Below are 21854 nucleotides of genomic sequence, written 5' to 3'. Positions count from 1 at the left end.
GCCTCTTTTAACCCAAGTAAGTGAAGAAAAACCTTGATGCTGCAAGTGAGTTGCAGAATGCCATTTGCCAATAGACAAGGCCACAAGCAAGCCAACTAGGCAAAGAATTAAAAGAAAAAAAAAAGCACTGGAGTAGAAGTTATCATCATCTCTGAACTTCCTGTCATCTACGAATCAGAATTGCTTCTCTTGGAGAAACAATATCAAAACTGTTAAAGGTAACCTAAAAATGGCAAAATTTTCTGCTACACTCTCATACAAGAACAGACAGGACAACTGCCCTGTGTCATCAGCTGAGAAAGTAAAATAAACCAAGTCCTCCCCAGTTGAGCAAGTAAAAAAAATAAAAAAAATGTAAACTAAGCTTGACAAAAGTAATGGCATCTATTACTTGAACTTGCTTTAATTTCTTTAATTTTGGTGGAGAGCTACTGATGCTGAAAAGTTAGCAGATGAACAAATGAAAGAAAATAGGTTGGGTCTGTAATATGCTGCATGATGCCTCATTTGCTCCTTTTCTTGGCTTCACTGTAGAGAATTACCCCCATTACGGTTACTGAGTATCCTAACATCCCAGTCACTGATACAGGATTTCTGAATATCAGAATTGAGATAACTACTGCAACAGCCCCTTTTGCATTTCCCAGGACCTGAAACAGCCAGCATCAAAGTTTCCATTTATTAATAAACAATTATTTTTTTTGTTACTTCATGTTTACTTGTCTTTGAGCTTCATGTGTATTCTTCAAACTTCAGGGTGGCAAACATATGGTGAGGCACTATATTGAGAAAGGGGTTATTTCTATCAGCACATGAAACGACTTTCCATAGTAGATCTGCAATTCTAATAGTGAACTTGATGATATTTTCACATATAAATGCTTGCCTAAGATTTTTCTTTTTTAACTTGAAACTGCTAAAGCTCTAGAATTCAGGTTCCATTGTCAGGATCAAACGTTTAGCAATGAATGTATCAAGTTTTGAGAGAAGGACATACTGAATCTATATTAATGTACTATCAATACATTAATGACCCAGAATAACATGATGAATACCAAGTTATTATCACAGCATGGAAGAACTGTGGAATCTTAAAATACAATATTCGGAATCCTGAGGAAATGGACATATTTTCCTACTATGATAGGTATTAAAAGAAAAATATGCAAGGCATGTTGCTAGAAAAATATGCAAGGGCTAGAAAAATATTTGGTGGTCCTAAGAAAAGCACTATCTTGGATTATATTGGTTAAAAAACAATTGAAAAACTGATAAAGCAGTTTCAGCGTCAATAATAAACTGATATAAAAAGAATCCAAGAGAATTGAAATGCCTGAAACAAAGAGGAATACCTGGAGTGTCAATGCACTGGTGTGTTTAGTGACCAAGAAATTAGCCAAATTCACAAAATATGCAAGAGCAGAATTGAAGGTAAGATAGAATATGAATCTGGTATCATCCCTGGCAAGGGCAATTGCGATCCCAATCACATCTCCTTCCATAAAAATTGCTACAGGAAGAAGGAATGCAACAGCTACTGGAGCCATGTACAGCAACAGGTTCATTGAATGAAGTCTTTCCCTGGAAAATCAACAGTTAACTTTACAATCATCGATCAATAGCATAAGAACAACATGGCATAGTAGAAGAAGACAGAGACATGTAATTACCCTTCAGAAGATAGCAAAATGCCTTGAAGCACTGATTTGAGTGCACGTGCTGCTGTAGCACCAATACACATTATAAATCCAAAGAGATGAAAACTTGGTTCTCCCTTTCATCATGTAATAATGTAAAAAGCAGAAAAAAAAAATTAGCATCAGTAATCAAAGTAAAGTTTGCTAAGCAAATTCATAGCCAAATTACACCATGTATAGCAGGGTCTATGAAATATTTACCTAATTCAAATAACTCAAATAGGAATGATGAATTCACACACTTCTTTTACTATGACTACTAAAAGTACACAAACTTAAATTGCAGAAAGAATCCTATATAAACAAAAGGAGATGCTGAAAAAGACACTCAAACTTTCCATGCTAAGAAGAAAAGACAGAAAATATATAACAAAAACTTACAAGTTCTTACCCCACTAGCAATGACGACACCAGTGACAACAGGAATGAGAGTTACATAAGTGAGCCAACCCTCTCTCTTCAATGTCATTAAATAAGCAAAAACAGCAGTGAAAAAAGGAGTGGTAGCCCCAATAGCTTGATTAAACGAAACCGGAAGATACTTGAGAGAAACATTACCAGTAACAACAGACAAACAAAAAATGATCCCAAGAGCAGAAATCTTCAAGAACTGAACTCTTGACCTTAAAGTCTGTAAAGGAATAATCTTTAGCCATGAAATAGCAACGTAACTAAGCAACGAACAAGCCATCATGTGACATAATGTAAGAAAGATTGGGTACTTGAATCCATAATTGCTGAGCAAATACTTGTTTAATAAGATTACACCAATATTTGAGGAGTACCATGCTGTTATTAACCCGATCGTAAAGAAACGACTCATCTCGTAGATTTTTGAATCTGATAGTGAAAAGGGTAAGATAGAAACTAAAAGGAAAAGGGTGTCAGTTTCTGGTTTACATGGATCTTATTTACCCTGAAACTAGAAAGATGATATGGGGTTATACATGACCAGAAACAGGATCAAAACAGAGGTTTCTTTCTTCTTCTTTTATTACAGGTTTCGATGGGATTTGAAGATGCAGGAGACAGGGGGAGAAGATTTTGAGGTTAGATGAAAGATTGGAAGATCTTGAGGAGGTAAAGTCGGAGAAGAGTTTTGTTTATGTTTACGTTTACGTTATGAAGGGTATGGCATAGTATTATGTAACGGATTCTTATTTTGTCGTTTAATGAATGTGGAGAAGTGTTTTTTTTATGGTAAGGAATTTGGTTATTGGGGTGGATTCACATGTATATTTTTATGCTGTAAAGAAAGAAAAAAAAAAAAGAATTCTTATGCCATAAAATCCCACGTAATAATTTTTAATGCTTAAATTGTTGGGAAATGAAAAAAAAAAAATGATGTAAAGAAAGAAAGATAAGAAACCCACATGGGAAAGAAAGAAAAGAATTAAATAGCTTATAAGTTGGTTGTGTAGCAAAGCAAATTGCTCATAAGAAAGGTCTTAGGTCCAACATTGAACATAATTCTTTTGAGCTTCCTTTAAAAAAGATAAACTTATTTGTTAAGTCTCAGTATTCTATTAAGTTTTTGAATTTATATTTTATTTTATTAAGCTCTTATATTTTTATAATTTTTCATACACATTTTATGAGATTTTTATTTGTTTTATTAAACTCTTAAAGCAAGCTCTTATATTTTTATTAAAAATTTCTCACAAATATTTTACGAAATTTTTATTTATTTTATTGAGCTCTATAAGTACAAAAGCTCAATAAAATAAATAAAAACTGGAGGACTCAATAAAATAAAATAAAATAAAAAATATAAAAATATATCTTATAATTTAACCATTTAATAACTTAGAATATGAATTTTTTTTAGAAAAAAGAGATATGATTCACCATTTAGAGTATAAATTCATTTTAGATAAAAAGAGATGTAAAAACTTTAAAACGGCGGTCAACAAGAATTCTTTTGGATTTTTAGTTGTTTAAAATCATTTGTGGAATCAACAGTTATTCAGATTCCTTAAGAAGAGAAAATAGCAGAGTTGGTTCACACAGATAGACACACATGATTAGAAATGGTCATATTTTAGAGCTCCATTAACCTCACAACTAATCTTTATCAGTAGTCAAGCTCATGCTTGGGAATTTGAAATCTAAATCTTCTTTTACAAGAAATAAAGAAGTTCAAGAGATGCTTACGTTCATATCTATTAGGATCTCTTCCATGGAGAGATTGGTTCATCTTTTATTCTTATTGGTCCATACAACAATCATAGCCCTATTAATCAAAGTATTGAAGTTTCTGTATTATAGTACAAGTTAGAAAGGACACAAACTGGATCAGCTCAATAAAGATATGGACATCAATAATGGAATTTGTGTTGCCAATTTCATTCAGACCATGTGCCTCTTAAAATGTGATTCAAATGCTCATTCACTCTTCTCGTCTTTCTTCCTCCAAAAAGAAAAAGAAAAAAAGAAAAAAGAAAAAAGAACAAGCAGTAGTAACATTCACTCGAAGACAAAACCGAAAAGTTGCTCGATACAACTGGACATTTACTCATGAAGCCTCGAGCAATAGAACGGAGAAAGAAATTGTGGGGATAAGATAAAACCTTAGGGTTGGATCAGGTTAGTCTCCAATCTTCACCAGCATAAATGACTTGATCACCGAGTTCCTCTTCAATGCGAAGCAACTGCAAGGAAGTTGATGCTATTAGGTTTACATTTACCTTGTTCTCCATTTTAATCAAGAGAAGCCCTTGGTATAAGAATAAATGGGCATCCTCCGTGAGTGACATGCCTATCTTTAGGTTGCATTTCACTTAAATAGTTATGATTAATAAAAGCACAGTTTCTTCTTGCAAATGCATTTCAATAAGCATGATGAAAAAAGCTAGAGAAATAGAAACGACAGGAAAAGGACATAGTACAGGAGAAAACTTATCTCGCGTCAATCTTGTGTACCCAATATCTATATAGAAGGCTAAATGGCAAAGTGAAAGAAATTCAGTTTTCTTTATCATTATTTTTTTATAACAATAGCAGCAGAAACAGAGCAAACTTAACTTTCTTCTTTGATGCAAGGATGATATTAGGAAATTTATAATTCTCCTAACCCAAAATTCTTTATGAGCTATTCTACAGTGTCAAGTTCTCAGAGATAAGTTTTAAAGAGCCTAATTATTAGTGGAGATTAGTCTCCCATATTCTAGACTGTTCATGGTTGATTGTAGAAAGATCTGAGAAGGATACTGTACAGTTGTTAATGATAAGTGAAACTACCTGGTTGTATTTTGCCAGTCGCTCTCCCCTGCAAGGAGCACCTGCTTTGATCTGACCAGTGGCCAGTCCAACAGATAAATCAGCTATGAAAGAATCATCCGTTTCCCCACTTCTATGAGATACAACCACTCCCCAGTGAGCATCCTTTGCCAGCTTAACCACTTCTAAGGCCTCTGTTACTGTCCCAATCTGGTTTATCTGAATTTAAGCCATAGAAGTAGAACATAAGAGGCCCCCACAACTATAAATTATATTGATACAATAGTAGGTACTCTACTGGTAATTCTGGAGCAGACCATGCAAAATCTTAAGTCATAACAGTCTCCTCAGCACAAAGGACTGAGAAGAACAGCAGGGCCATAAACAGTAGAGGGCATCTCCTCCAAAAATTAGCAGCATACCTTGAGAAGAAGAGCGTTACAAGTGGACTCATGGATTGCTCTCTCAATGCGTTTTGGATTTGACATCAACAAGCGATCTCCTACTACCTGCAAATTAACCCTCTCAGTTATCTTTGCTGATATGCTTATGCAGAGGATAAACCACCAACATTCTGGGTGCTTGCAACTGATTAGAAGATGTTAAAAACAGACCTGGCAAAGTCCAAGGCTTGAGAAATTCTTGATATGTACCCAATCCTCCTTGTCAAATGGATCTTCAATTGACACTATTGGGTAATCTGAGATCCCAAACAAGGGACACATTAATCATGTGTAAAAAATGTAAGCCAAAAAGAAATGGTAATATGGGACACTATACAGACCTGCACATAGAGTTTGGTACATCTCAATCATATCCTCTCCTGACTTGAAATTTTGCCCTGATCTATTAGGAGATTTGAAGTCCAAATCATACTTGGTACCTGCATTTAGGGTTGGGAAAATTACAAAAGAGGAAAGGCATAAGCTGTTAGTAGGCCGTTTTGATTTACAAGGAAATCACAGATTGGGAATTCCCAGATGGAAAATCTGCTTACAATAGACAAGCAAAATGAGAAGGAAAAAAAAAGCAGCTTTCATGTCTACTACAAATTACAACTCATATCTGAATAAAAAATAAACTAATGGTTATTGAACAGCAGAAGAAAATAAGCTGACTGCAGTATGACCACTTTGCAGAAGCTGACTACCTGTACAAAAAGCAGTCGCAGCAACATCAATAGCTATTTTTATTCTGTCATTATACCCTGTTCTGCTGATGGCCTCTTTAACAAGATCCAAGGCTTCATGAACACTGCCAAAAATACAGGATATATTAAGTTATAAGATTAAAACGAAAAAAAGATTATGTTTCACTTTCAGGGTTCAGAACATGACACCAACTGATTTTATCTATTTGAGTCAAAATGCAATCGGTTTTAAGATTTCTGAAAAGACATTGTTTGCTTTGAACTATTTTGATAATAAATGGTTTAAGCACTTTGTTGGATACAATTTCTTCTTCCATTAATAACATGTTAAGATATTAAATTTTTGCATCCGCGAGTAGAAGATAGGACCATTCAGCATGAAAGAAAGTGGTGCTTGCCTGGAAATGTTTGGAGCAAAACCACCATCTTCACCAACATTACATCCATGTTCACCATATTTTTCTGTAATAACAGCCTGTTCTATTTAATAACATAAATTACGATCAATGGATGAGTGAAAACGAGAGAAAAAAGAAAAGGCATCTTCTCATTAACAGGAAGGCTCACTAAAAGGTGTACAAAATAACAATGTCAATCAAATCACAAAGAATAGAAAACTTACTATAGGCCTGGTCCTTTAAATCTTAACATTGTAAATGTAGAGAACTGTTATTATGTTCAAGGTCATCTACCAAGTGCTATCCCTGAAGGGAAAACTTCAACTCAATTTCTGAGCTTACAACGGGTATTTGTTTATGTATGCACATAATTCACATTATACAAAATCCATATACATGGAATAGAAGCATCAAGACACAAACACCCTTGCAGGCTTCATATTGATTCTAGTTAGGTGGTATGTCTCAAATTGTACCAGCTATCCTTGTTACCTTGGTTAGTGATTGATGCAACCACTTCCTCAGGTCAACGTTAAATGATTGATAAACTAAATAAGCAAAACAAGATAAATGAATGTGTAAATGATAAAAATAAAACAAAACCATTCACATAAAGGCAGAATCTGAAAATAAAACTAGGGCAAGACTGTCAAGGCCATAAGCTATCGAAAGTTAAAATTCTGAAAGGTAATCACTACGAGGTAAAAAGAATTACCTTTAAATGATAATAGGTCTCAGAGCCTATTTGCAATGCCTCAGAAAATCTATTGGCAGCAACTGGAAGAATCATGATTTCCTGATAATATATAAATTAGATTATTTTATTTATCAATAAGTTAGATATTATAAATGTAATTAAGTTTTCAAATATAAAGAATCTAATTGCAATAGAGGCAATAAAATAAATGCACTTTTATCAAATTGCATATTGATTTGGAAACATATAGTAGAATTAACATTACCCTCATATGTCCAGTTACTGCAGTTACAGAGAAAAAACAGATAATCAAATCTATGTGTCCAATGAACTAGCAAGCTTATCTTGCATTCTGGAAACAGCTAAAACATGAAGCAATTACACTTATCTCATTGAATAGAAGGGACAGCAATAAGGGTGGAGAAATCCTGATCTTTGATATTTAAATTCAAGAAAAAGAACATGTTTTCTGATTATCCCCATCCATTTGACAATAAACTAGATTCTCTCAGCAAGGTGCTTCAAGTTACGCATTACCTATTCAACTCAAAGGTAATTTATTTTTAAGATGAAATCAGAGACTTGAAACTGCAGAACAAATTATGGAAATATTGTTAAACCTAACACTTAGCATATATAGCTGTATACCTATTTAGGAATTATAGTTGTAATATTTCTCTGTTTATTTCCTGTAATTATTCCTATATAGTTGACTTACCTTTCCTGTAATTATTCCTATATAGTTGACTACCTTAAATAGGTCTAGGTATCTTGTATAAATACTTTGAGATATATGGAATAAACATATAAGTGTTTTTCAGTCAATTGTTATTTCTAACCATGATATGTTTGATACAAATTCACATTCATGTGTCTCGTGTCCCAGAAGCAAGAACTCTCTCTGATTCCACGAGGGTAAACTGCAAAAATAATCACTAACTTATGCATTTTCTTCCCTCTTGCTTTGTGTTGTTTACTCTTCATTTTGTTTAATCCATAGTAACAGAAGACCAAGCAGCTGACTTGTGGAATGGATATCATGAGTAAACAACAAAAAGAGAGGTACAAATAAGAGTAAGTTACTCCTTAAAAGCTGGAAATATTATTGTGAGGTTAGAGTTACTTTTTCTGTTATTATAAAAACATTTTGGGGTAAACCCCTCTAGATCAGTAATGTTGTTGATGGTTCAATTATGATATTATAATAAAGGCTTTAAATTACTTTTCTTCAGGCATATATGTCTCTTAAGATGATGCTCCGTGAATACACATATAATTCCTGGTTATGACTATGAACTATACTATCCCTTCCCCAAATGCATAAAGATCCAATAATAGTTAAAAATTAAGTAAATAATTATATATTCTGATGTCCCTATCTAATTAATGCTACTTTTCCAAAATCTCAAGGCAATTCTCATTTAAGCTATTCCATTTAAGTCATTAGGAAAAAATTGTTCTGAAGTTGCCGTTTAGTCTTTATAATCATCAAATGAAGATTGTTCAAAGTACTATATTAATTGCATATTCAAAGATTAAACTCAAACAGTGATACCTGAAAGGCTAGATTATTCCCAGCATGTTTACCACCACTTATGACTGTGAAGGCAGGGACAGGAACAGTCAGGTTGGTTTTGCCAGAGAGATCAGCAATGTGTTTGTAAAGTGGAACCTGATATTTATGTCACAAACTTCAAAGTAAGTACATAAAAGTTCTACTACAGAAACTGCAATAAGCAATTAAATTTCCACAAGGAAGAAGATTAAACAAAATAATCATGCCTCCTTTTCAGCAGCCCCAGCTTTGCATGCAGCAATGGATACAGCTAAAATAGCATTTGCTCCAAGTTCACCCTGCAGAAAACTTGCAGTAAGAAACAGAATCCCCATAAGATTCAAGAAACATGAGAACTGGGTTACGATCATTTTCAGAATATAAGTGCACAATACAAGAGCTAACAGTACATTTTTGGCAATGACATATGGCAGCAAAAAAGTCGCCATGTAATTGTTCTGGAAAATAAACTCGCAGATTAAGCAAGTATAAAACAGGTCGATTCTGAAATCAAGTGACTGCAGAGGTTCTCAATATGCACAGCACCTTATCATTATCAATGCTTAGCTGGGCTTTTGGTTACCTTAGTAAAAAGATATGGTATCTGGAAGCATAGATAAGAATCTGTCTAATTTTCTCTTCATGGTCAAGAAAACATACACATAAACTTTGTGTATGCTTTACCGCTTACATAAAATTTGCGCGCCAGCATGGACTAGATCCTATCAGAATAAACTAGATTCAAATAATTAAAAACAGGATGAACCACAAGTATTGATCCTTAAACTAGAAGTATCATCCTATACAACAATTCCCTCAAGGTTGTTTCGATGCCAGTAATTACCAAGAAGGTTAAAATAAAACATTCATCAAGACAAAAGTTCAGACAAGTATATAGCCAGCCTTGAATTGTAATACTCTAATGTTATCATGTAAAAGTCTAACAAAGAATCAAGGTGAGAATCGGAAAGAAAAAGAACAGTACCTTCTTTTCGGTTCTATCCAAGTCAATCATGGCCTGATCAATCTGAGACTGAAGCGTCGGATCCATACCAATTAATGCTTCGGATATTTTCTCATTAACATTCTTAACAGCTCTTGTCACACTATTCCCAAGATATGTTCCTTTGTCTCCATCACGCAATTCAGTAGCCTCATACCTATTAACTCAAACAAGGAAAAAGTTATCACATAATCCTTCTTTCTCTAGGCTATTTAAATTAATACCTTTAGCCAGAGTCCAATGGGATCAAATTAAAATTATTTCAAAATCATATCACTTTTGGCATGAATTCATTTCTTTTAGATCCTTAATGAGTGTGCTTTTGTAAGTCTAAAAATACAAGAATCCAATCCAATATAATCATATTTAGTACGTTCTGAACCTTGTAGTTGCTAAAACTCAATACTTTCAACAACTCAGAAAAAGATGATGCATTTTGAAAGAAATAAACATCATGACATAATTAAACATGATTTTTGCAGGAATTCAACTCTTGCACATTTTTTCTTTAACTCTTTGCACAACAAGGCCCACATAATAAGTTACTGAACGTGCAAACAGAATTCACAAGATATGCTTCATTACTGTTCCTAATGTACACAGAAATTCAACAAATAAAAAAAACAGGTAATTGAATTGAAGAAACCATAGATACATACATGCCAGTAACATCGCCGCTAGGAGTGGACGCACGAAACATTCCTTTATTAGTAAACAAGTCGACTTCAACAGTTGGAATTCCTCTACTATCAAGTATCTGTCGAGCTTTAATCTTCGTTATCACTGACGGAACCGCTTTTCTCATGTGATTTGACTGTTCAAAATGAACTTAATAGTATTAATAGAATTAAAACGCAGGAAGAAAATTTAAAAAAAAATTAAAAGGTAAATTTCTTACAATGAAGAGGACGGGATCGGGAGCTTTGGCTCTGACGGCGGCATTAACGGCGTCTTCGATTTTTCTAGAGAGCATGTGTTTGTCTAGGTACTCTTGCACCGACATTTCCTTCTCGATCGAAACTCTCTTTGCTTTGCTTAACCAGTTAAATTCAAAAAATAAAAGAAAAATTAGTAAAGAAGAAATCTATGAAGATCGGATAAAATTGCAACTACTGTTTAAAAGGGTAGAACGGTCTTGTTTGGATCTTCAAATTCTCTTCGCTTTACCTTAAAGAAAGAGATGACTGGAAACGACGTCGTCGCATACGACTTAGCACTGTGAAAACATTATTATTATCTGGAAAAATTATAAATTTAATATTTTAATTTTTCTATTGATTTAATTAAGTGTTTAAATCTGCTAAAAATATTTAATAACAGAGTTTTTAACTGATTTTATAATTTAAAGCGCTTATTTGACTTATTTTAAATAATAAATTAATTTAAAATATCTTTTTTTAAAATAATATTTTTTTTAAATTTGTTTTATTTTTATCAATTTTCAGCACTACTTATTTTAAAATTTTATTTATTTTTCAAAAGATAAAGAGTTATTTTATTTTTTTCATTCATTCAAATAAAAATTAAAGAAAATTAAATATCATTTACTTATTATTTTATTTTTGTACATTCACTTCAAAAATAATATATTCTTTCACCTTAAAACAATAAGAGAATAAAAAAGAAAGGTATTAAGTATTCTAAAAATAATAATTTTTAAAATTTAAAAGATAATGAATAAATTTTTTTAAGAAAATGAATAAAATATAAAAAAATTTAATCTAATATTTCCTTTAGTAAGAATGAATAATAATAATTAGGTCATTTTATATGTAAAATGAATTAAATTATTATTTTAACCTGTAAACCTGTAAAACCTTTACGAGACATCATAATATATAGTAAATATATCTATAAATTAATATATTTATCTCTCGTAAAATTTATATGGCCTAATGACATTAAAAATTCAAAAAAAATTGTCTTTCTGCAAATTTGGCTCATTTTTAAAACTTTTACGTAAATAACTTTATTTGACTAATTGATTGTAATTATAGCTAAATCAAAATTTCGGTTAAAATTTGATACTACCCTCTTAATGCTATGAAAGTAAGGACAAAAATTACTTCATTCTTCATTCTTCTTTTTGATTCATAATTTTCATTTGTCATTAACTTTCTTATTTATCTGTAACCTGAACTTAGTAACTCGTATGTAATGTGTAATACATTCACTTTTTTAAAAAGATTAATCAAGTTTACAATATGACGTAAAAATTTAAATTTTTAATATCATTAGACCAATTTATAACAATTAATTTTATAGTTACTAATAAATAAAATTAATATATTATTACAAAAAGTTAAGATTCACAAATATTGTAAGATTATATTAATTTAATTTAAAAATCTAAATACAAATGACTTATTTTTAATAAGATAAAATACAATAAACACCTTAAGTAATTATAGAACTAACTCTTTTAATTCTAATATTCTATTTAAGTTTAGATATCTAAAATATATTTAAGAAATTATTATTAGCATAATTATAATTAGACAGTGCATGCGACCTTTAATGGGTTTTAGTTAGAAATTTTATACAAATATTAGTGGTTCCTTACTCAACAATTGTACTAAGGTTTGGGCTAAATTGAGCTTGTGCGATAAGATTAGTAGCCAAAACTTAAATACTCATACCCGATCAAGCCCAACCTAATTTCAACCTGTACCCATGAATTAATATATCTATTTTCTTTTCCTATTATAAGTTAGAAAAAAGGAACCGAACTTAAAACCTTATTCAAATTAAAATATATACCTACCATTATACTAAGCATGTTGGTGCATAAATAGGTCTAGTTATAAATATAGGGAGAAAAAGATTGAATTGCAAACAAATGTAATACCATGTTGTCCACTAACCAAATGTCACATAGTTGACTCATTGGCAAAAACTCTCTTGTGATTTATTTTACGTCAAATGATTATTGTGTGATTTACTCCATTAATAATTTATTAAAAAAATACTATTTATTGATTTTAATGTGATTTCATATTTTTATATTTATGACACTTTTATGCATTGTATATTTTCTTTTATATATTTTAGTATCAGATTAATTAATATCATTAATAGTTTATAATGTATTGCTTAAATTAAATTCGATTACAATACAATAATTATTTTCAAATAATTTGACAATTAACTAATTATTTTGAGCTTAAAATAAATGATAAGAATATATAGGTTTATAATTTATAATTCAATAAATAAAATAATTATTTAAAAATATATTTATTACATTTATGAGTTTTTCACGCATATAACTATATAATATATTATATAAATATTTGTTATAGATAGTTCATATTATATTAGTGCCAAATCATAAAACAATAATAGTATAAATTAATTAAGGTATTTAAATAGCAAATAATATAAAGCACAACAATGAAAATGCCAGAAAAATCACATAATATGAAAATACAAAAATATAAAATGCCGTTAGAGCCAATAAACGGCGTTAGTATATTTGCTAGTAAATTATTAACTGAGTAAACCATATAGTAGTAGTTTGTCAAAAAATAAACCTCATGCCATTTTTTGTCAATTAGTACAAAATACAAGAGTATCCCAATAATATCATCTACAATTCAAAATAAAATACAAAGATAGAACACGAGTGTACATCGATATGATAACTTCTATTATACCACAACAAAAGCACTAGATGAACCGGTAAAATGGCGAATTGAACCCATAAGGCTCTTTGCAGCACCAAAATGTCTTATTCTATAGACACCAGGTTTGGCTGACTGAGGAATCCTCCATTCCATGGTTGCCTGACTACGCGTGCTTAGTCTCGAAGGTCTTGACCACTTAAACCGGAGGCAGAAATCATCATCATCGTAAGCCGGAAGCCAAGTATCCGATCCCTCAAGGATCTCCACAAGGGCAAATGTACCTTCAGTCATGAGGTCGTTCCGGGGGCATGCTGACCAGAAAACAACCGTCACTGTGTCACCTCTCTTGAAGGTTGAGTTCTTGGGAACATCAGAGCTGCAATCTCCAAAATTTACACCAGCAGGGGTTGCATCCATGACGACTGGTGTAAGTAAGCTTATTTGCTTACCAAGGAGATCGGGTGGCTGTGGACCAGGCTCCACAGATTGCCCACTGACAAGAGCATTTGCCAACTTCTTGAACTCCTGAATGTATGCACTAAGTGTGTGCGGACCAAATAGAGTGGAGGCACCCTGAGTATGGTTGCATTTTCTCAGAACAGTGTACTATATAAAGCTAATGAAGTACCATATGAAAAAAAGCCCTGAAAGAAATGTTATAAATACTAATTGAAGGTTCATAGAATTATCCAGCGTCTTAGTCCATCATAATGCTGCATGAAACAGCGTGTTTTAAATCATGCATTACCAGCAGGCTCTTGACAGCTCACTCAAATTTCCATTACAGAACCAGCTGGTTTTCTAGATTAATGAGAGAGTATGAGACATTTTTTGGTGCATACAGTAATTCGGCAACCTAACAGGTCAATTGCCGAATCCTGCTTTTGACGTAGTTTAGAATACCATAATTTGTTAAATGTAAAACGACATTTGTGGAGATTTCAGCAAATAGATTTAGAAATGAATCTAGTTTTATTTGTATGCATATTAAAATGATTACTCACTTCATATCTCTGCACTTCATACTCTTCAAAGGTGGTCACATATTGTGAATAAGTATTAGTCAATCCTGCTATAACAACATGAACATTGTTATTAAATTCTCTATTCCCACTTGTGAGTACTGTTTTCACAGCATCTCGAAGATGCCTCCCCGACATTGTTGTAAATTCTGTTTGAAATAAAAGTAAAATTCATGAGCTTAGAGAAGTATATTTGCCGAGATTTAGAAGGAAAAAAAGAAAAGCCTAAGCACATAAGGTGTTGAAAAATCATTTTAATAATTTATTATAACCCGTCAGTTGAATAGACTTCCAAGTCAGAAGTTCATCAAGAATGATTCAACATGCACATTCATGTTGGGATATATGCTACTGCCAACATAGGTCCATTGTCCGGCATACAGGTTCAAGTTGAGAGGCTAAAACCTGGCCCATTCAAAGTTGGACCACTCTGAAGCAAAACTTTATTATATACATCCTCCTATTGTATCTTAATATGCTCAAGTTAACAATTGATAATAAATGCTCGAATTTTGTTTCACCATACAACAGTGAAATCTCAATTCTACTATAAGCTCATTGGTACTAGAGTGCGTTTGCACATCCCCGGAAGACAAAAAAATGGATTATGCTCAGGTTGACCTCATTTGGTCTTCCCTAGTCTATGTAATAACACAACTAATGCAAATCAACAATTGTAGTTAGTGAACTACGAGAAATTGACAAGTTTTTAATACATGATAGTTATATATCAGTAATTTCTCATCCTATCCAAACTCAGAGATTAATTTCCCTACAATGATGAACAGTGAATGTACTTGTGATGGAAATAACCTTGTACGAAATAGAGAGAAGGGAATTATGCAAGCTCATACCTCCTGGTACACTAAGAATGACTAACTGCCCCACTCGGACAATCTGGACTGGAAGCACTGAAGGCTGCACAACCATGAACAAATTAATCACTCTTAGAAAATATAATAGTCCTTTAGGCATTAAAATAGACTAAATACTGGATCCAAAACCATCTTACCGAAATACCATCACTATTAAAAGCTAATCATCTCAAGTTTATAGTAGTCCAATTTGAAAGTGAACAGAGTGTCATCCTGTTTAGGAACTTAGAACCACATTCTACTGTCAGAACATGTATAATAAATAATGCAACTTACTGCCCAGTCATATGGTTGCTTCATTTCACCAGTGTCAAGAAGGATGGGCTTTGGATGCTGACAATCAATTTGTTCCTTATTTGGTGTTTTCAAGAAGTTGCGAACCAGCCTCCAGAAGGTATTTCCCTACAATAATACAGAAACAATCATACAAAATCCAGATGTCGAATTTAATGATAAGAGAAGATGATAATTTCAGACACAGTAAGATAGTAACAGCTGAGTACTTTATCATCTCCTTGCTTAAAATCAAAAGCTCCAGGTCCATCCGTTGTTCCCGCAGCAAATGCAAATCCCATTGCAGCAGGACATGTTTTTACTGTCTCAGAACCTCCCCCTTCTTTAGGAAGTGTTACCTCGAGCTGGGAGAAGTCTATGTAAGAGTGGCGATAGTCAACCTTCCCATTTAATTCCTCAGATGCCTTGTTAAAAAGTTCCACAGCTTTTCTAAATTGCCTCTCCCCAATAATGCGCGTACTTTCAAACTCATCAGGGTACCTGTTAGGTCAAGTTAAAGGTACAGATTAGCATTGCAACAGGTCAAAGACATCTTCTATTATCAAAACACCAGAAATTAGGTGAATACCCTGGCCCTCGGCCGTAGCACAACTCATTCTTTCCACCGCAGGTACTGTGATTAAAATCACAAGGTAGCCCAGTGTCTATGCAGAAGGCTCCGAGCACATTGGGGCTAACATCACCACAGTTGCTTTGACAAAATGCAGATACAAATCCAGGTTTGTCAGCTTGCCTAAGAGAACTCCTGACACGTCTTGCAACATTGAGAATCTTGGTAGCTGGTCTACCAGGAGGAGCTTGGAAGGATGCAGCAAGCTCTAGAAGCTCATGGTCTGCAAATACATATAAATCCAAAAAGTAAAGGCGAGAATGTCCTTTTCCCCTTCCTACTCCTAGTATATATTTTTAATAGGCTTAACTCACCCAGTCATTGAACTTGTCAGTGATTCTAACATGGTCTCTATACTTTAATTTGTATAGATGAAATCACTCAATTTTGTTTTTATTTCAATAAGATTACTGTTAATAGATTTCAACAGACTTTCAGCTAGACTGCGACATAATAACCAATTAAAATGTTTCCAATCAAGTTCTACAATAAAAGTATAGGACTCTCTAAGCTAGCACAACAAAATTCGATGAATCTTCACAAAAATTTGGAACAGTTACCTTACTGAAACAAAATCAAGGATCTTGACATCACACAGAAAGGATTACAATATAGCAAAACAAATTTTATAGTATTTTTAAGAGTTACAGAATGTTATTAAACGATTATCTAAATATTTTCTGAAAAAATCAGGCTTATTTTATCAAAATGCATAAATTTATACATCAGGTAAGCATTGGATTTTATCTAATAAATCAAGGAAAATAACAGAATGAAAGACCAAAATTTCTCTTTTTCTTTTTCCTCACCAAACAAAAAGAGGAGAAAATGCATGGGGATATGTATGCACCCAACCTACCCTACTCCTGCACTAGCCAAGGCACACTAGTGCATCGGCTGAGCCCTTTTTATAGAGGTTGTCTGCAGTAGACAACATTATTAAGTAGAAGATGTGGAATTATTAAGGGGGATAACAGGTGAGAGTGAAAGAGAAATCACATGAATATAATTTCATAGGAGGTGTGTCAATGGATGAAATTCCTTGGGGGAGAAGTGGAAGGTGATTACTCTGGGTACTCCACACTCTTTAACCAAAACAAAATCTATATAAATGAAATGGTTATGAAATCATAGATCAAATAAGCATTGCTTAAGCCGTCAAATAACAACTTAATTGATATGGAAAACAACTTACGATTATCATGCATGTTTGGAATTATACTTGAGACTCGCCGAGGGGTTTCATCAGCTACACTTTCATCAAAATATGAGATACCAGCACCCTTATTTTCGAACCAGTCCTCCATAAATCGCGCAGCAGCACCCTTGTTATCCCCACTTATTAAAGAGTTTGTACGGCTCATTGAAGTTCCATGAGTGGCAAACCAATTGAAACTACCAATTGGACCCCACTCATCATCGACAAACTTTAAAAGGGTCATTTCTTTGTCGACATCATATTTGTATTTGTTACGCTCTTCTGCAGGATTATTAAGATACGCACTAGGACTGCGATTTACTCCAGCATCTAATAGCTCTCCTGTCAATGAACAGAACCTTTTATAAGACTATGAAAAGGGGGAGAATAAAACATAAAAAAACAGCAAAAAGGAAATAACAGAATTTTTATCTGGGAAAGCATGAAGTCAAGATGAAAAATTGATACACGGTACAATAATAGAGGCAATGATGGGGAGAAGTGATTAAAGATTCAAACACTATTGTTAAGAAAATAAAATTAAGATATTACACTGGGTAGAATTCACCAAATTCTCTAAATATTGAAGGTTATCATTTCTCATTGTTCTAAAAGTGCCAGATGAAAGCCTTTTGTCTTGCCACACAAGCAGCTTATGGTCAATACATCAATGGCAGGGAAGTCGAACCTAAAAACAGCCTTACTCATACATAATATAACACGTGCATGTGCATGTGCATATGTATGTATTGTGGCAATTCACCACTCTTCAAATAATTTAAAAAAAAAAAAGAAGCAAATTTTCACTGGAAGAATGTTGTGGATCACCAACATCACATCAATAGACTGAAAGATATCTAGAAATTCTGTATGAAACAAAGTTCTTTCTCCCAATGGCAAAAATGTATACTTCATTAGTAAAAACTCATGCAAATTAGTGCTATGCATTGAAAATATAAATATTGATCACAGCTGCAGAGGACTAATCTTTTATGTGCTTAAAAACTAAGGGACAAAATTCCTTGCAGGAATTAAACAGTTCAGAAAATACATCTCTAATTTCAAAAAAGAGAAATGCCATAAAATTATTTAGTTCTTAACATTGGTGCTTTTATCAAGAAACCAAATTCTAGAACACCAATTTAAACACCAAGAGAATAAATAAAAGTTTTCATAAATCAGAAATTACAGGAACTTATACTGATCATATGGAGATTCAAAAGGTGGGCGTCTCCCTTACCCTTATTCACAAAGATAGAACCTGGACGGAGATTTTTATGAGCTTGTACTATGCTCTTCTCAATGCCATCTACAAGAGCATCAAAAGACTGGCGCACAAATCCAAGAGATGTTACAATATATACAACATATTGGAGATAGCCCCCGGGACCAGCATGGGTGTGAATACCACTGATAGCAACATTCTTTTCAGTATATAAATCCCCATACCTGCAATTTTAATCACATAATATAAATTCACATGAATGGCTTTAACAGTTAATAAAATAGAACGCTCTAAAACTACAATTCCAAGTCATGCACTTCTTTCCTCTTTTCCAATAAATTCTCCAGATATGAAATGTTCATAAATTTTGCTTCAGATACCAAGCAAATAGCTCTTTGTAAAGAATATGGAACCTATGATGTCCACCTAGGGTATCAATGATATCATTCCTGGTTAGTCAAATAAAAACTAATTATATACATTAGAAACATTAGAACACAACTTATGATACAGAGACATGGAAGTACCTTGCCTTCAACCTCTCCAATACTTTAATTGTCACGATTTGTGAAGCCATACAAGCATCAAGATTCACAAATACTACTCGGTTCCCCTGCGGCTCAGCCACAATAAATGTCCGAGCTCGCAACCTAAAGTGAACTCCTGAAGCAATCTGATCAGTATTAGCATATCCCATCATATTAACATCAGCTGCAGGTCCTGTAATATCATAACTTCCGAGCCCAATCAGATACTTGGAATCTGATTTTACTATTCCACTCTTCAACAGAAAAACCACTAAACAAACCCAACACCAGAAATGAAGAATAAAAGGTGAAAAAGCCTCCATCTTTGACTCCAAAAACAAGAAACAAGAAAATGCTCAATCACTTCTTCTCATTTCCCTGAGTCGAAAACAGAAAATTACCCAGTTAAATGGTGGTCATAACAGAACCAAAGCTACTCATTTCTTAATTCAATGGTCATTAATTTGAACCGGGTACTCAAGAAAATTAAGAAAGCCAATGGGAAGATTAAAAAAAGCTCGTACCTTTTATACAAGAAACAGCTGCAATGCTATGAATTCAGAGATAGGAACTTTGGTAAACTGAAAAGGAGAGAGACATGAAGATGTGGGTATCTAGGAAAGAGCCCAACTACGATTCTTAAATGAGTCAAAATGAAGAATGTGAATTTGGTTTGGTTTGTTTGCTAAGAAGGGAAGACAGTGATGGCTTGGAGCTTTCAATGAAGGGTAGTTTTAGTTTCTAATAAATTAATCGGCAGATGCATGTAAATTCTGCGCTATCGGATCTTAATTTTTTTTATTAAAAAAAATTAGTTTTGTAATTAGAATTGGTCGCGTTTGGACATTTTGGGTTTGCATCGGATCCTCCTCCTTCGGATTAGGGAGAAGACAGAGAGATTTATGTGTCCTGTCAAACATGGTCTTCATTAATCCCCAAAAATGATTGCATTTTGTCATTACTTAGTTCTGAAAAAAAGATTCATAATTGTCTTTAATTATTCTTTTATTTTTCGCAAGTATAATCATGAATTTCTTTTTTATGTAAATTTTCTTTTTTAGGTGATGTAAACTAGTTATTAATATCTGAATTATGCATAAACTTATTGGATATTGATTTATGAAATTGTATTTTTTTTCTGTTTTTTCCAGAAAAAAAAGAGAAAATATAAAATTTATATGCTATTAATAAAATTAAATATATTATTATTAATAATAAAAGAGTCACCAGTATCAGTATTATATCAGTAAAAATTAAATCGTTACGATGATATACTTAATTTTATTAATAAAATAAATAATATATACTAATTTATTAAGCAAGAAATTACATTTTTAATATAAAAATTAGCATATACATATATAATTTTTAAAAAGTTATTATTTTAAGAAAAATTATAAATAAGATGGCAATAATAAAAATATTTTTTTTAATAATTCATTTTTGCTATTTTCTTGCCAATAGATTCAATTTGTGTATTCAACATAGACATATTTATAATGTACGATTAATATTATAAATTATATAGTGTGAATTTTCAAAAAGGATGTGGAATTTTTAAAAATTTATGAATTTAGATATATTATTTATCAAATAATAAATTTTAATTAGATTTATAGATAATTTTATAAAATTTATATTTAAAATCTATTTTAAAGTGTGGATTCTTGAATTAATATTTTCATAATAATCTATTTTAAAATACGATCAAATTTCAATCAATGCGGTTATTTATTTAAAAAAATTAATAAATAAAACTTATATACACACAAAAGGGTCTAGAAAAAATAAAAGAAATGGTAAAAGATCCACACCAAAGGAAAAGAAAGAAGCCCTTATACGCATATGAAATACTTAAATTGGGAATTAAGCAAAGTAGTTTGATTTTTTATGGCACAACTTGTGTGATATAACTAATGGCACAACTTGATTTCAATTAATAATAATAATAAATGGCACAAATGTGGAATTTGTGTCGTTTAGATTTTGTCCTTTATTGTTTATTTCCTTAATGCAAAAGTAGAGAAACATGAAAGACACTTCCACAATTGTAAATCAATGCTTGGTTTTATTACTATTATTATTTATTCTTCATTTTATAATATAACAAATCTAGAATTTAAAAATAAAATAAGATAAATCATATAACACCTGCATATTGTAATCGTGTGTTGTTATTATTTTAATTATAAATATTTTAATTTGTAAAATCTAAATTAAACTTTTTATTTAAAAATATTATATATCTATAAATTTGTAAAATCTAAATTGAATATAATAATAATAATAATAATAATTATTATTATTATTATTATTATTATTATTATTATTTAACTAAAGATATAATTGATAACATATTATGTAAAATGAGAAAACATTGTTAATTTATTAGTATATTATATAAGCTATAATATTAAGAATATAATTCATATTTTTGTAGGATTAAAAATTATTTTTTAATTTGAAAAATAACTTATTAGTTAACTTCCTATTAACTATAATTTAACTAAAATAATAATAATTTAAAAAATAAAAAAGTTGCACATCAGCATAATAATATATATATATATATAATTTATATATATATGACAAGGTAGAGGAAATTACAAGGAAATTAAAAAGTGGGCCAAATGTATGAATAATCCTATTAAAGAAAGACATCAGCTTCAGTTAAAAAGATGTTGTTTCCTTAGGACAGCAACAGAATTCTTTTCACACTTACCTCAGCTTCAGCCCAAGAAGTACAAAGTATGATGCT

The 21854-nt window shown here is 32.0% G+C and overlaps 3 protein-coding genes across 3 annotated transcripts; all 3 read right to left on the bottom strand.

Annotated features, from left to right (window-relative positions):
• Window positions 1-139: 139 nt before the first annotated feature.
• On the bottom strand, window positions 140-3319 carry LOC8279784 (probable sugar phosphate/phosphate translocator At3g11320). The gene is made up of 4 exons (XM_002520398.4): window positions 2089-3319; window positions 1671-1774; window positions 1353-1581; window positions 140-650 (listed from the first exon to the last, which is right to left on the bottom strand). The coding sequence occupies exons 1-4, from the start codon at window positions 2518-2520 to the stop codon at window positions 504-506; spliced, it is 912 nt and encodes a 303-aa protein (XP_002520444.2). The 5' UTR covers window positions 2521-3319; the 3' UTR covers window positions 140-503.
• Window positions 3320-4019: 700 nt separating this feature from the next.
• Window positions 4020-10865, bottom strand: LOC8279785 (cytosolic enolase 3). Its single transcript, XM_048379015.1, has 13 exons — window positions 10618-10865; window positions 10379-10533; window positions 9702-9876; window positions 8944-9015; window positions 8717-8833; window positions 7180-7260; window positions 6465-6541; window positions 6067-6170; window positions 5701-5799; window positions 5531-5616; window positions 5339-5425; window positions 4938-5135; window positions 4020-4348 (listed from the first exon to the last, which is right to left on the bottom strand). The coding sequence occupies exons 1-13, from the start codon at window positions 10720-10722 to the stop codon at window positions 4280-4282; spliced, it is 1425 nt and encodes a 474-aa protein (XP_048234972.1). The 5' UTR covers window positions 10723-10865; the 3' UTR covers window positions 4020-4279.
• Window positions 10866-13235: 2370 nt separating this feature from the next.
• On the bottom strand, window positions 13236-19926 carry LOC8279786 (neutral ceramidase 1). Its single transcript, XM_002520400.4, has 10 exons — window positions 19621-19926; window positions 19097-19474; window positions 18585-18793; window positions 17342-17686; window positions 16105-16369; window positions 15746-16016; window positions 15519-15644; window positions 15222-15285; window positions 14350-14516; window positions 13236-13918 (listed from the first exon to the last, which is right to left on the bottom strand). The coding sequence occupies exons 2-10, from the start codon at window positions 19417-19419 to the stop codon at window positions 13370-13372; spliced, it is 2319 nt and encodes a 772-aa protein (XP_002520446.1). The 5' UTR covers window positions 19420-19474; window positions 19621-19926; the 3' UTR covers window positions 13236-13369.
• Window positions 19927-21854: the final 1928 nt, after the last annotated feature.

Source organism: Ricinus communis, chromosome 1 (assembly GCF_019578655.1).
Source record: "Ricinus communis isolate WT05 ecotype wild-type chromosome 1, ASM1957865v1, whole genome shotgun sequence".
Lineage (NCBI taxonomy): Eukaryota > Viridiplantae > Streptophyta > Magnoliopsida > Malpighiales > Euphorbiaceae > Ricinus > Ricinus communis.
Note: the sequence above shows the minus strand (reverse complement) of the source record. Positions and strands in the feature narration are given on the sequence as shown.